The sequence below is a fragment of the Neofelis nebulosa genome, chromosome 5 (genome assembly GCF_028018385.1).
Source record: "Neofelis nebulosa isolate mNeoNeb1 chromosome 5, mNeoNeb1.pri, whole genome shotgun sequence".
NCBI lineage: Eukaryota > Metazoa > Chordata > Mammalia > Carnivora > Felidae > Neofelis > Neofelis nebulosa.
Genome location: NC_080786.1, coordinates 127,088,291 through 127,104,013, shown reverse-complemented (window position 1 = coordinate 127,104,013; position 15,723 = coordinate 127,088,291). Strand labels below are relative to the sequence as shown.

The following is a 15,723-nucleotide window of genomic DNA, read 5'->3' as shown; positions in this document are numbered from 1 at the left end:
TCGATCCCACAACCCTGGGATCATGACCTGAGTCAAAATCAAGAATCTGTCACTCAACCCACTAAGCTACCCAGGTGTCCCTCTGTGAAGTATTTTAAGTTAGAAAAAACACTAAAAATTTAATTTGGAGGATGTTAAATCTTTATTGCTAAATATCTATACTATCTTTGTAAAATCATGATAGCTTTAAGGGTCCTAGTTTCCTCACCTGTAAATTGATGGCTTTTAGGTGGATTTCTAATTCTTTATCTATATTTTGGGAACTGCAGACATATAGTAGAAAAAGCAGTTGACTAGAATCAGAGAAATTACTTTAAATATCAACGAGCTTTGGGGCGCCTGGGTGGCTCAGTCGGTTGAGCGTCCAACTTCAGCTCAGGTCACGATCTCACGGTCCGTGAGTTCGAGCCCCGCGTCGGGCTCTGGGCTGATGGCCCAGAGCCTGGAGCCTGCTTCCGGTTCTGTGTCTCCCTCTCTCTCTGCCCCTCCCCCGTTCATGCTCTGTCTCTCTCTGTCTCAAAAATAAATAAAAAAACGTTAAAAAAAATTAAAAAAAAAATAAATATCAACGAGCTTATGGAAACTCTTTATAAATATCAGTAAATAAGAAAGAGCTTTCAGAAATTTACATATAATAAACAAACACAAAATAATTCTAAAAGCATTGGTAGGCAATAAACAGCAAGAATGTTTCCCAGAAAAAAGAAGAGAAAGGCAAACCAAGAAACAGACTCAACTATAGAGAACAAACTGATAGTTACCAGAGGGCAGGTGGACAGGTGGGGCACGTAAAATAGGGGATGGGGATTAAGGAGTGAACTTGTGATGAGCACCAAGCATTGTATGGAAGTGTTGGATCCCTATATTGTACACCTGAAACTAATATTACACTGCATGTTAACTAACTGGAATTTAAACAAAAACTTCTAAAAAAAGAATGTTTCTAAGAAAGTTGGGAGGAAAATGACAAATAGTTAGAAAATAGGGAAGAAAAGATAAGAGATTCAATGAATCAATCTAAAAGGTCCACTGCCTAAGAGCGATTCCAAACAAAGGGCAGCGGACAATACAGTGACTGGTGTTCTCAAAAAATAATTTAAGAAAATTTCCCATAATGAAGATATATGATTCTCCCATTTGCAAGTCCCCTCAAGTACCCAGAATAATCAAGAAAAGCAAATAAACAATAAGCAAAAATGGACAAGCCACCACCACAAGGCACATCAGAGTAAAACTTCCTTATTTTTGACATTTTAAAAGTTCTATTGTGAGGTGCTTTCTGAGACAAGGCTTCTGTTAACAAGGAGATAAACCCAAAAAAGAGGAAGAAATGAGATCTAGAAATAAGAGATCCAACAAAAACAAGTGAAGGAGAAAATCCCAGGGCTAGAGAGAAACCGGTCATTTTGAGACGAAAACGTGGAGTATTTTATGAGGCAGATGCCTGGAAAAACCTCAGATTAGTGGAGCATTAGATAGGATTAAGCCTATAGGAAGTTTAAAAATGTAATTATTAACTGCAGAAAATAAACAATCTCATATAAAGAAAGAAATGCAATTATAGTATTTTACTTGGCTCTGCAGTAGATTCATCTGGGGAAAATTTGCTTCATAATACCAATGTAAACTGTTAATTTGACAAAGAATGTGATGGCAAAAGAATGAGTAAAAGAAAATACCTAATATTGACAAATCAAGAATCATTTGTGGATACATATTATTTAAAAATAGAAAGGAAACTATCAGAAGATACATCCAAAAGAGTAAAAGAGGTTAAGAGTAAGCGGGTTCAAGGATAGGAAGGTAAAATGGGACTCTCTTGGTTTTGTTTAAAGCTTTTGTCCTATTTGATTTTTTAAAAATGATGTGCACCAGTCAGTGTGATGATAAAGAACCTATGATTAAAAATTGGCAGGGCCCTAAAATGTTGGTGACCAGAACTGTGCTGTTGCATAGGAGCATGGTTAAGCTATTCAATTTCTAACCACACGCTCAAATGAAGCTTGTAGCCACCACCTCAACAGCCTCTGCAATGTTGGAAAAAAGTATGGTTAATGAGGGACTATTTCTATTCTGGAATGCTGAGGCAGACAGTAGACACTGTTGCTTTTAACAATAGCGCCTTCCTGAGAAAGTGGCAATGAGCATTAGTGTTGAGAAAATTGCACTCCATACATGGAATGATAATAAATGCTGGTTATTAGCATCAATGCATACATTTTTAAAAATGCACATGCCAAAATGGAATTTTTGTTTGACCATAATTGTGAAACTCTATAATTAAGAATGCAGAGGGACAGAAGAATCAATGTCCCCTAGCAATGAACAGTTATTTGTCCAAATCCTAAAACATGAGGCAAAATATGTTTTGGGGTTGCTATTTGAGTGCATGTGGGCAAACACACTAATGCGTCCAAGATATATTTTTTTCAATAAGACAGAATATATCTTGTTTCCTTTTAAACAGAATTATAACCAAACTTTATTCGGAATGGGTAGAAGTGGGTAGAAGGGTAGAAGATTCTACTATGCCCATTTGAAATTACTCTGGAGTTTCTAACTTTCCAAGGCTAGATTTTTTACTTAAATTGGTACTGACATAACGCTGATAATTGTTCAGTTTTAGGATTTTAAATTTGTGGTAAGGTTTTCTTCCATTATACTACTATAAATATAGGAGTCTAATCCTTAAAACACCTATAGAGATGGGGGAGATTGTTTTATTTTTAAAATAAAATGTGAAAATGGGGACAAACAATATATTTCAGACATTACAAATAAAATTTATAGACTTTTTTTGGTTCTCAGAAAAACAAATAAAATTCATACATTTTCTAACAAATAATTAGCACTTTCTAAAAAGGTTATGGATGCTGGTAGGAAGTCAGTAGCTCCTGCTTTATTCCCTAACTTGTTATGTATCAGTAGACTGCTCTTCAAATTTTTTGTCACTAAGAAAAACTCTACATGGACTATATGTATACTTTGGACATTTAAATATTCCTAAACAGATTATTTTTTTGTGATTCACAACATATTTGTGAAACACCATATGCACTTCCAGAAGTCAAAAACAATGTACTGTTTTCAGGCATTGCTTTTAAAAAGAATCATTGATTATTTTATATTCAACCTCTTTGGAATGATGTGTGTCTGACCCCACAAAGTGCTGATTTGAAACCCCATATTACTTGTTCCTGCAACAAAGGCTATACACTGTGAACTGTTAAATGATCCCCAATATTTATGACATTCTTGGTTAAACGGGAAATGGGCTACTTGTCTAAATAATGCACAAGTCCACTTTAATAGAACCTCACTGTGCCACCTTAGAAATTGCTCTGCATTCATTGATCAGTAAAAGAGAGACTAAAATGTTTTAAATCTTAACACGGCTTTGTAATATTGTGTCTGAAAGTGGTCAGAACGGGAATCGGTACGTATTTCTCTCCTGAACTTCATATTACCATTTTTTTCCCCCTGAACCTTTCAATTAAATCACTTATACCATTTAGGTAAGTATGGTATATGGTTTAAGTAGCAAGTACTATTAATAAGAGATTATCACTCACTGATTAGATCATTAATAAAAATATTCATTTATGTGTATGATCTGAGAACCATGGATTTTAGTTTGATGGGTCAATTTGACAGTGATGGTCTCAAATGGTTTGAGCAGTTGAGAAGATACAGTGACAAATTAGCTCACAGTGGAAATTATTCTCTTTATAGTGGTCAAAAAAGAGAATTGAGGGGAGTGTGAGTATGAATTTTAGTGAACTGGTGATTTCCCTTTGGGACTGTTTCATGCTCCCCCAAAAATGTTTTCCACAATTGTACAGATTCCTCTGGGAAGCTTTTCTTCTTTATACCCATGAATGTTAGGGGAAGAGAGAGAAGTCTCACTTGTCAGCTCAACAGAGTGAAACAACATGTACTAAAAAGTAAACATCTGGCATATACAATTTTCACAGTCATTTTGTGATGCTTTGCAAAGTGTATAGACCCCTCAAATAATACCTGATGTATTTACTTGTTAACTCTCATAAAAACGTATCCTGCAGCTAAGTCATATCAGTGACTTATTTGACAACTGCATGGTATATTCTCTAAATTGCTCAATATTTATATTTTATTTCTGACAATGTTTTTGCTGCTATATTCAGAGTTACTAAACTCCAGGTATACTAGAGGTAAGTTACATTAAGTATGTAAAAAAGTTCCTGAGCAGATAGACCTTCTCACTTCCTTCTGAACTGAGTTTCCCCTAATATAAAGATTCTATCAACTCAATTTTATGTGATTAAAGGGAGTCACACACACAAACACACTCACACATACCCACATACACCCACACACACCCACACAAATGCACATAAAATAAATCTCTTGGTAGTTTCAGGTAACACTCTGCACAATTGTTTCAGTCTCAGAGCTAAACTGAGATCTTTATAATTGTTATCAAGCAGACAAAAAGCATTATTTTCTATTTAATTTTTCTTATCGCTTCCAATAGAGGTTTTAATGAGCAAAGAAATGGTCAATATGCAAGTGAAAGAGACAAACAGCATGTTTAATTCATATAGTAGAAAGAAAGGTTCCTGAATAATCAAGAATTTAGTGAGACAAAATATACAGAATGAACTTCCTTTGATACCAGAGTTCATAAAGAGTTAGAGTCTCAGGAACAAAATTATTCCGAAGATTGTTTTGCAGTCACATCACATTAAATGTGCTGCTTTAATTAGTTCCCTTGTAGAATACAAAGATAATTTTATGAGTTTATTATCTCATCTTAATTCATCTGATATGTTTAATAGCAGAAATCTGGTTACTGATTAAGGTAAGGAGGAAAAATAAATAGATATAACAAAAATTTAAATGTTATAATTTATTCTTAAATGCATTGTTATTCAAGTTCTCTTAATTCAACACTGCAACGTGATTTATGCATTGGAGATATATAATTTTCAGGAAATCCATAAAAGACAAAGAGCAAACCCTATTAGTGTATCTAAACAATGCAGTTGTTTAGACTGGCTGAGCACCAGGGAATAGAACTACGATGCACTGGCAAATGAGAATACCCACGAGAAAGAACACTGTCTCTGATTCATTTCACTCGTATGAACTTCCTTTTATGGTATTAAGAAGTGACATTTACAACCCTTGTTCTAGCTAAGTTTCTGAGAAAGTATCATACCAGCTTCTTCACCATCTTACCACCAATGGGCTTTGATTTGTTTGTCCTTTCATCTCAGTTCTTCGGTGAAAGATAAGAGAAAATCAGAATGAGTTATCTATAAGGCTAAAATAAATATAATAAATATTAAATTGTTTGTAAAGATTTTATTAATTTTAGTACTTATTCCAAATGTTTAAATCCTACAATTGTGTAAATGAGAGATTACTGGAGAAAATTATTTCTATGAAAATAGGGAGGCTGCTTCTCAAGGAAAGTACCAGTGTATTATTTTATACGATGTGAAAATGCCTATTGGATTAGTCTATTATTTTATACAATGTGAAAAATGTCTCTTGGATTGGTCTCTAACACAATCATCCGTAAGACTGTAATGATAAGAAGAGTTCTTCATTATCTTTAACTCCAAATACGTCAACATGCGTGTGTGCGCGTGCATGCGCGCGCGCGCACACACACACACACACACACACACACACACACACACACCTCTATCCATAGCCCACAACCTAGCAGTCTATGGAGAACTGTGCTAATAAGAACTAATGAAAAGACCATAATAAATAGCTGCTAGTACAACGAGCCCACTATGACATCATTATCTGATTTAATGGGCTATAAGTGATGTATTTTATTCTTTGCCTTTATCTAAAGTTTTAGTCAAATTGTCTCAGATGTGTAACTTACATGATTATATTTAGAGCTATACTTACAAATTCTTCAAGAAACATTTATGTATTTCCAAGGCGGTCTCTCTTAGCCATTCATAATATGAATTATTTCCAGCGCATTCGATTAGTTAATTTTTACTTTAATGTCGGTGTGCACATGCATCTACTTAACAAGTGGCTCATAGATAAGGTAACAATGAGTCCATGCAAAGACAATCCTGAGTATAAGTTGGTATTTATGACTGCATTACACTTGTTAGGAGTTTGCTTTCTGTTATTTATAAGACTACAAAACAAACAAACAATTACAGACAATTTTGAAGTGCAATTACTTGCAGAGAGTCTTATTTCTTTGATAGCAGTGTAGTCAAATATTACATCTCTAAGATAATATTATATTATCTGCCTGAACAAATTAGCAATATCAAAGTTTCCGGCTGCTAAGTATTCTCTCTCTCTTTTTTTTAAATTAAAAATCGACAACACAAATGCATGCAGTTTTGAAGTTAAATTGCTTTTCCCCAAAGTATTTACTTTAGCAATATGACCTCCCAGCTGAAGAATGAAGTCTGGAAAACGAGGACAAGAAGTTGTAGCAGTTGTTAGCAGGAAGCAGGGATGGGTAGATAATTTTACACAGGTGGTTGATGATTGATGGAGGTGGAGGCATTTTTAGGAGGCATGGACGGTGAGGATTTGGGAAGAAACACTCTACCTGTGTAGCCCAGCGAATTGTCATCATTATCAGAGGTGGGGATGGGCGTCCCGTTGTCGTTCCCCCTCTCTAGGTCTTCAGGGTCTGTCGGAAACAACACCAGAGCTGCTGATGGGGTCACAGTAGTAACAGTAGTTGCCATTTCGATCACAGCATGTCCAGACACAAGTAAATCCACATGTGACAGAAAAACACACAGGGACAACACACAGCACACTTCCTCCCTGCCCCTCCTGCAGCACACTGAGCCGCACGGAGGTCTCAGCATCATGGCTTACGGTTTCTACTACTTCTCCTTAATTTCCCTAATTCTCTTCTCTGCCTGCACCTTTGCTGCACTTCAAAGCTGGCGGAGGGCTCTGACTGCCCTCTGTGAGGCCGCCAGCACGGACTGAGGGAGCATATGGAGGAGGGAGAGGGCAGGGTGGCTGAATGCTAGCATTGCTAATTTTCCACCTTATTGTTAATCAAAGCTATTGACTGTGATCACTCCCCATCATCGCTTCATCTCCTGCCAATTACAGACTCAAGGGACTGTACCTCATATGGGTGGGGGGGGGCAGGGTGTGGGGAAAAATAGGGTCTTGTCAAATAAGAGGGTGGATTATAAAAATGTCATACTTTTCCTAAGCAACAGCAAAGAAAGCAGTGCAACATCACATCCTTCGGAAGGCAACACTTTATCATCTTAAAGGATGGAGATGAATTTACTGAAACAAATGCATAAGTAAAACAACACTTAACTTTGGACGTTTGGGGCTGGATATTTTAAAACATTCCAAATTGCTCGAGATTCTGTATTACAGTCATCCAGATAAGTATTTTCATTCATCTATTCTGATTTTTCTTGAATGAAAGAAACGCTTTTTATGCTTTTCACACTGCACATTCATTTTCCAATGTAGAATTTTAGAAACGAGGCCAAGCAAAATGACACTAAAGTTCTAATATCCAGAAGCTGAGTTGCATTATAAATACACACGGAAGCCCAACGACACCACGACTAATTTCACTTGTGCTCGGTCACTGTACATATCATATCTATGTGTGTTAGATAAATATGAGCAGAATATCTAGCTTCATTGCTGATAAGCGGACACAGACACAATAAAAGCTAAGTGTGTACCTCCTAAGTGGAATACCGTCGCGTCATAGGTCATTCATGTTGAGGTGTTCTGCAGGCTTTTCATCACCTTAAATATCGTCTACACAGAATTTCTTGGTCTGAGCAGTGAAGGAGCACAGCTGTTTACTTGAGGAAGAAAGTATGTCACTTATGAACGAGGCAGCGAGTATGTGCAGGTAATGCCTCTCCAGAAACATCACAGGGGTTATTAATTCTGTGTCCCTGCTAGTTTTTTCAGCGAGGTTGATACATTTTGTCCTACACACAATTCTTCAGGGAGGATTAAGAATTTTTTAAAAGAGGATATAAAATCTAACGTGGGTCACTTTGTGACTTTTTGCATGTAGTATATCTATCCACTCTGTCTCCCCGTCTCCCTTCCTCTCCAGCTCATGGGTCATATAATTAACCTGATGTGGCTAACACGAAGGGAAAAAAAAGGTGTGGATATCTGCAGACTAAAGAAAAAATGCTGGTTATTGCTCTATTTATCCTTGCCTTTCCAGCAATAGCTGTTGTCCTATTTATCCTTAAAGTCAACTCAGGAAGTAGTATAGCAGGAAAAGGGTCTCCTTTCCACGCCTCCAGCCTGTAACCTATTTGTATGCATTAGTTGTTTAGGGCAGAGATTTAAGTCACATCAATAAAAGAGAATGGGAAACAGGTTTTGTGTGTGTGTGTGTGTGTGTGTGTGTGTGTGTGTGTGTGTGTGTGTGTTTGTGTGTGTGTGTGTGTATTTTGTGTCAGTGTTAGCACAATGTTCTGCCATAAACGAAGTAACCTTACTCAAGCAAACTAACCAAATAAAAGAGGTTGATACAGGAAGATAGATAGAAGGTCCTGGTTCAAATGTATTAAAAGACTTTTAAGGACAACTTCCCTGCTTACCCACAATATTGTTTTAAAAGATATGAAGTGTTTAGGGTCACCTTAATTTTACAGACTGATTATTTTTAGTTGCAAACACAGTTTTTCAAAGAAAGAGCTACTTTTAATTTATGATGGAAGAGTTTATTAAATGTAGATACACACATTTGTAATCTCTCTGTTAAAAATAAGATAAAAATCTATCCAAATCCACAGCATGAACTCAGTTTGAATATACAGTATCATAAGACTTTTGCACCTTTGTTACTGAATGTTCCCTGAAACTGAGGACATGTGTTCAAAAGCAGTAGGGTAGGGATGAGGAAAGGAAGTTCACTGTCCTTTGAAACGAGATACATAGATCTGTTTAAAGTAGGATTTTTCACCAATGTCTAATTTATCCTGAGTGTTTTTAAAATTTGCTTTCCTGTCCCCATGCATCACCCTTCTGACCCCTGCTTAGGCTCAGGAAAGAACAGACTTCGCATTAATCAATGAATCTAACCATATCTATAAAACACATTCTATCTAACCAGTACTGCCTTTAATTAAAAATATGCTACAGCTATAGAACAAAAGATGCCATTTTTACTAACTGCTCTCAATTTTTCTTCCTACTCCTTCCTGTCAAAAGATAATTGTAACAGGAAATAGTCACTTGACTCACTGCACATGAGCTTTAGGACTAATTTAAAGAGAGCCCAAAAAGTATTTATTTAAATGTTTTGTTGAATAGTATTGATTATGTGAGCCACGGTAAAGAATACAAGGAGGCAATAGATTATTTAGTGCTTACAATGTCTGAAGAAGTCTTTCTTGTGCCCCAAGTCTGAATTTAGGACCATCCAGATTTGAATTGATGTAGGCGTGGCTGCAACTGATGAAAGCCACCGTAACATCTAGAAATGCACAGTCACAAGGGTGCCGGGTTCTATGTGCCTGACACCCCCATTAGACTGAATTCCCCAGGGTCAGGTAATCTGTCTGCGTCACATTGGTACACCCACCACCTTACACTGGGCCTGCAATATTCTATGGGCTTAAACAGTTTTTTTTTCCTTTAAGATAATAAATGAATTAATGAACAGATGGTAACCAAGAATGCAAATCTCACTTAAGTAATAGACTCTCAATCTGAAACAACTTGAAAATATAAAAGACTTGTTATAAATTAACTCAAATGCTAATGTACTCCCTGTATATCCAGTATCTGTAAAGGCATATAAAACATCTTTGCAATATAAAAGGAAGTCTTAAATCATAAAATCGTAGACAGTCATGGTTGGAAGTATGTCAGATGGACCTTTACTAGATGTTCCATCAATATTCAGATTCTTCTGAATTTAGTGGTCATTTGGCCTTTAGTGCTTTTAAGGCAAGCAATTCCAATTTCACAATTAAGTGCTTTGTTTTATGTTCAATTTTTTTTTAAAAAAAGATGTTTTCTAGATTCTAATTCTAATAGTAACCTGGTGGGCTCAAAAGAACTAATATTTCATCTATGAAAGCCTGTTTCCTTCCCAGCCCTCCTTAAATGCTTGTGTTTCATAGGGCTCCAGATTCACCCTTTTGTTCTTCAACATGCTTCATTGAGGCTTATGACTAAAACTGTTTATTCTTTCTTTTTCTTTTTAATAAGATGATGTAACTTCCACATTTCTTAATTGGATGCCTAAATGACCAAATCTCATGTCTACTGCTTATTTGACTTTATGAGGATTCCAAGAAACCTCACACCTTCTCTCACTAAACCCTGAACGCATCCTCTTTTCCTTCCGCCTGCTCCTTTCCTATATTTCCTATTTACATGAAGGAAGTCATCACTGTATTATATTCTTAATATTTTACAATTCAATGGGATGTTAGTATCTGGGGTTAAAACTGAACTCAGGGGTGCTTGGGTGGCTCAGTCAGTTAAGTGTCCAAATCTTGATTTCGGCTCAGGTCATGGTGTCATGGTCAAGGGATTGAGCCAAAGATGGAGTGTGGAGCCTGCTTGGGATTCTCTTTCTCGTCCTCTGCCCTTCTGTCTCTTCCCTTCCCCCTCTCAAGTGCTTTCTTGCTTGCTGTCTTTCTCTCTCTCTCAAAATAAGTAATAAAAAAAACATTTAAAAATAAAAAGCAAAAACACTGAACTCTTAGTCCACAGGCCTATTGTTGTGAATTTTTCTACGTGATTTATTTTTGTTTTTTAAATCCTTTTTGGCGGTAGTTCTATGCCACCTTAAACCTATAATATGTAAAATTTTATATAGAATTATGCATAACCATATAATATACATATTATTTATATAGGACATATAATGTATGAGTGGGCCATCTTGTAATGGTCTTTCGCAGCTTTAATAAAAGTGACAACAACGACAAAAAGGAATAAGGATATATAACTTCCTTTACGAGGGAAATTATGTCTTTTAGGAAACTTTATCCTTAAATACAACAATTTATTAAAGGTGATACAACTTTGTTTAATGGTGAATTGCTTGTAAATTTTAAATTTGTTAATCTGTATAATACTGCTTTTATTGAGATTTCCCCAACCCCTATATCAAATTATAATGGAAACTCTGAATTGGAAAAATCATTGTATTGCAACCTCTGATAAAATCATTCATATAATCACCATCAATAAGCACTAAATCTATCAGGTGAAAAATGGTAGGAGACAGCGTATTTCACAGTGTCAAAGTATCACCCCAGAGATTATTTGCTAACTGCAGAGGAGAAAATAAACTTTTATAATGGTTATATCTGGCAGTCACCACTTGAACTCAGTAATCAAAGTTAGTATCACCAATGCTGAGTAAATAAGAATGGGAAGCTAATTGTGTGATAGAATATACAGCACCACCTATGAAGCATCCACACTAACAATACTTGCCCTGAACTTAATCGAGACTTAAGACCCAACTTAAATCTACAGAAGAAGAAAATATATGTCCCTTAGCATGCACGTATAGGATAATTGATGGATGAATTATTTTGAACTTACTTTCAAATGGCTCAGAAAACTTATATCGAGAGGACTAAAGCAAATATGATATAATATTAACAGTTGTTCGTTCTGTTATGAAAAACATTCAAAAAAGTTTAGAGGATGGTAATTGAAGACTGAGTGGTATAAAGCTTTCTCTACAGTGTGCGGCAGCAGAAATTCATGCAATGATGCTTCACTTTCATTGGCGATATAATTAAAATGGCATCGATACTCATATTTGTACTACCATTCAACCCACATTTCTCTAAATTGTTCATCATGCTATGATAGTCAGTATTACATTGTGGAAATGTAGAGGTCTGAGAGAAAACTCTGCTGTTTAAATTCAATTTCATTTATTTATTTTTAATTTTTAAATTGGGTTTGAAATTCACCATCGAAAGAGTAGAGTTTTAATCTTTATCATTTCTTTCTGTCATATTAAGCTATGTAAAATATTATGTTAAAAATAATAGCGTCTTCCTTCTGCCCTACTGTAAAGTGTCAAGCTGGTTTCTTTATAGATTTGCATTATCACTGTGCAGGGTTTTGGCATTAATTGACATTTTGAAGATGACCATTAATAAAAGATTAGGGAAAAGCAAATGAATATAAACTACTATCAATATGAGAATTGTGTTCTACAAATTGGATCAATTCTCATTGATTCTTTCCTACTAATCAAGAGGAATGCAGGCAATGGGTACTTTAAATGGAGTACTGAAAACATTTAATTAGAAACCCAGGCAATGAATTGCAGAATTAAGTACAAAAACTATGTTTGTGAAGCTTTGTATTTGTGTCACAATTTTACAAGATCCAATTAAAGTTGAAATTCAAACTTATGCTTTAATCATATATATATACAATATTATTTGCCCCACTCTTTTGAACTGGAAATAAGGGGAGAAATAACAGTTATGTTAACAGAGATGGGGAGGAAAAAGAAATCAGTATGCTCTTGTAGGTAGTACCTACTACTCAAAAGAATTCAGAGAACAAAGTAAATAAAAAATTCATTTACAATGAGGACTGAATGACTTTTTCAGAAAGATATATGCTATAGAACATTAAATATAATATTATCAAGATCTAAAATTGTGCTACAAAATGATGAATAAAACACCTATTTCTTTTAAGTAGCAATATGGTAACAGAAACCAATGTGTTACAACTATTTCCAGTTTTGCTATTATAAGGAAAAATCAAGATTGCTTCCTTGAAATGAAATGAAATGAAATGAAATGAAATGAAATGAAATGAAATGAAAAAGTAGATTTCATACAGTGATCTCAACATATTTGTTAATGCTGTTTCCCATTTTCTAGTTTAGGTGATTAGAAAACTGAATGAATCCTATATTAATAAAGAGAAGTAATAAATAAAATAAAAGTAAATATAAATAAAAGTAAAAAATAAATAAAAGTAAAAATAAAGAAAAACTGTACCGATTATAATAATGATAACGGATATTTACATAATGCTTTAGTTTTTTAAAATATAAGCTATATTCTTTTTATGCACATCTATTTTCTCATGCAGTTCTTATGGTTCTATCATGATCACAGTTACCATCATTATCTGCATCATCAACATTCCCATTTTAGAGATGCTGAAACGGAAGCTCAGAGAAATTATTTTGCCTCTGTCATGCAACTAATAAAGAGTGGATTTGGAATTTGATTCCAAATGATTTCTGACTCCAAAACACCTCCTCTTTTCACTGTGTCCATGGCCTCTCTTTACTCATCAATCCAATTCTAGGAACTGGATGGAATTTTAATATTATATAAGCAACGGTACACCAGACTAGCGATTCCTTTGCAATTGCTGAACAATAAGATTGGATAATTTCACAAATGTATTCCTGAGCTCTGTTAAGCATAGTACCCATGGATTCTTCACTGTCTCCTTTTACAAACAATATAAAACATATACTCTAGTTAATAACACAGCCAGATGTATTTAAGCTAGAAATACACAATAAAATATTATTAAAATAGGGATTCATTATTAAATAAAGCTTTTCCCAGGTAATTTTAAAAATGTAGACTTGGGGATTGAACTACTGATTAAATAAAATTAAGATAAATTCAGATCTTTTGGACAATTACTTTTTAAAAGTTATTCTTCAACAATAAAGATTTTCCTTTTGGTATAAGCTTAAGGAAACTTAGAACTGGAGTATGTCTTACTCATCTTCATATGCCCAATCCCAGCACAGTGCTAAGCACAGAGTAGCTAGCTAATCAAAACATATTTGTTAAATGACTGAAAGAAACGTTGAGGCATATTTTTGCTGAAGTCAAGAGTTTAAAAAGGAGGTAACTTTTCTCAATCAATGAATATCAATTATTTCCTTATTTGGGACTTTATTACAAACTTATCTATCTAAAATTATAATCATTGTCATTAGACATGTTAGGTACATATCTATCTAAAATTATAAGTCTAATTCAAAACGACATTATGGCAAGTTATTACTGCTGATAAAATACTGTTTCTCTCTCCATCAGTCCCCAAGTAAATATACTGAAGGAAATAAAATCTTGCTTAACTTAAATCAGGTGAGGGATTTACTAGTGAAATTTTTCTTTCTTGTATGTTAAAAAGAGATGATTCATAAATATCCCCCCCGCCATGATAAACTGGATATAAAGGAAAGTGTAATAAATAGTGATAAGCTGTAAAACCAAAAGAAGTCATACTACAAAAAAAAACAAGAATGGTATTTAAATATTGCCAGGTAGGTAAACTGTATTTTAGTTCTATGACTTCTCTCTGATTTGAGTATTTCAAATATAGATATACAGATATAAGTATAGGTATCTCTTGATTTGAAAGAATGAAATGCATTTTTCTGCAAGGCTGCTCTTAAAACTGAAGTAATGCAACACAAATTTGGAATTAAGATTTGCCAATACTACATCCTATGTTTGAATTTGCAAAAAAAAAGTTGTAATTGTGAAAAAAAGGAAAAATAGCTACATGGAAATTAACAAGTATGATTTTGTTTGAGCTAATATGGGGTACATCCAGTTATACCAGGCTGATAAAATCTGATTAAATAATAGAGACCTAAACAAAAACATTAAAAAACAAAGAAATAGATATATATTATATTAACATATATATGTATGTATATATATTAACATAAAATATACTACTGAATGAATGTTAGGAAGGTAAACGCATTAATGGATAAGCCTGTAACTCAGAAGAATGCAAATGTCACAGAAGAAGCTTTTAACTCATTTAAATTCAACTTAATTTGACAAAACAAGATAAAGTGTCTTCTGCATGGAAATCATTCTATTGATGGAGAAATGCTCATAATTTTAAAACATTTTGTTTCCAGATCTCTTCTAGTAGAAACACTGACGAAGTAGAGCTCTTAAAATAATTGGGAAAATTATGCTTCATCATGACAACATGTTTTTTTTAATTTGATGCCTGTATGTTTGGTCTAAGAAAGTCAAAGTTTTTCATGGAAATAATAAGTGACTATTATTCCTTTATATATAAAGTGACTATTCCTTTATATAATTAGCAACTAAGCCAATTGTCCAGTTGAATTCTGCATTTATTCAGAATGCTCAGATCAAACCTTCAATAACAGCCGATGTGACAGATACCTTGGTGGGATGGAATTTAATCTGCAGAGATTTGCTCCCTTGAACTTTATCTGTGAGAGTTAATTTCCGGTCCATTTTACTAGTATTTCTGGCTCTCTCCGTCTGCTGACTTTTGTGTTATTGTCTCCACCCACTTTGCCCTGGTATTCAACCGCTTTTCTTTCATTGTGCTTAGCATCTGTTACTGTTCCACTCCCTTCCAGTCAAAGCATACGGTAACTTCAACACAGGCTAATTAAATGGCGCTTGAAGTTAGTTAACAGGTGGTGCCCCCGGCTGCCCTAATTGTATGAACAGATACATGTCACATTTTAAAGGACAGAAATAGCACAATAGTAATAACCGAATTAATGGAGTACTTCTTCCATAGCTCTAAACTGATGTTGGGGGATCAAAAAGAAACAGGATCATTCTTCCGTAGAGGGAGAAATCTGGTTTGGGGTTATGATGATCCCATTTGAGATTCTGAATAAAACCTCAGGCCTCCTAATCCTTTAACCAGTGCTATTTTTCTCATCACGGAATGTAT

The 15,723-nt window shown here is 34.7% G+C and overlaps 1 protein-coding gene across 1 annotated transcript in view; it reads right to left on the bottom strand.

Moving 5' to 3' along the window:
- ROBO1 (roundabout guidance receptor 1) overlaps window positions 1-15,723 on the bottom strand; it is a 1,142,978-nt gene that overhangs the window by 504,926 nt on the left and 622,329 nt on the right. Inside the window, exon 3 of the mRNA XM_058731718.1 lies at window positions 6,590-6,673. Within this exon, the coding sequence (XP_058587701.1) occupies window positions 6,590-6,673 (84 nt within the window). The remainder of the gene's footprint in view (window positions 1-6,589; window positions 6,674-15,723) is intronic.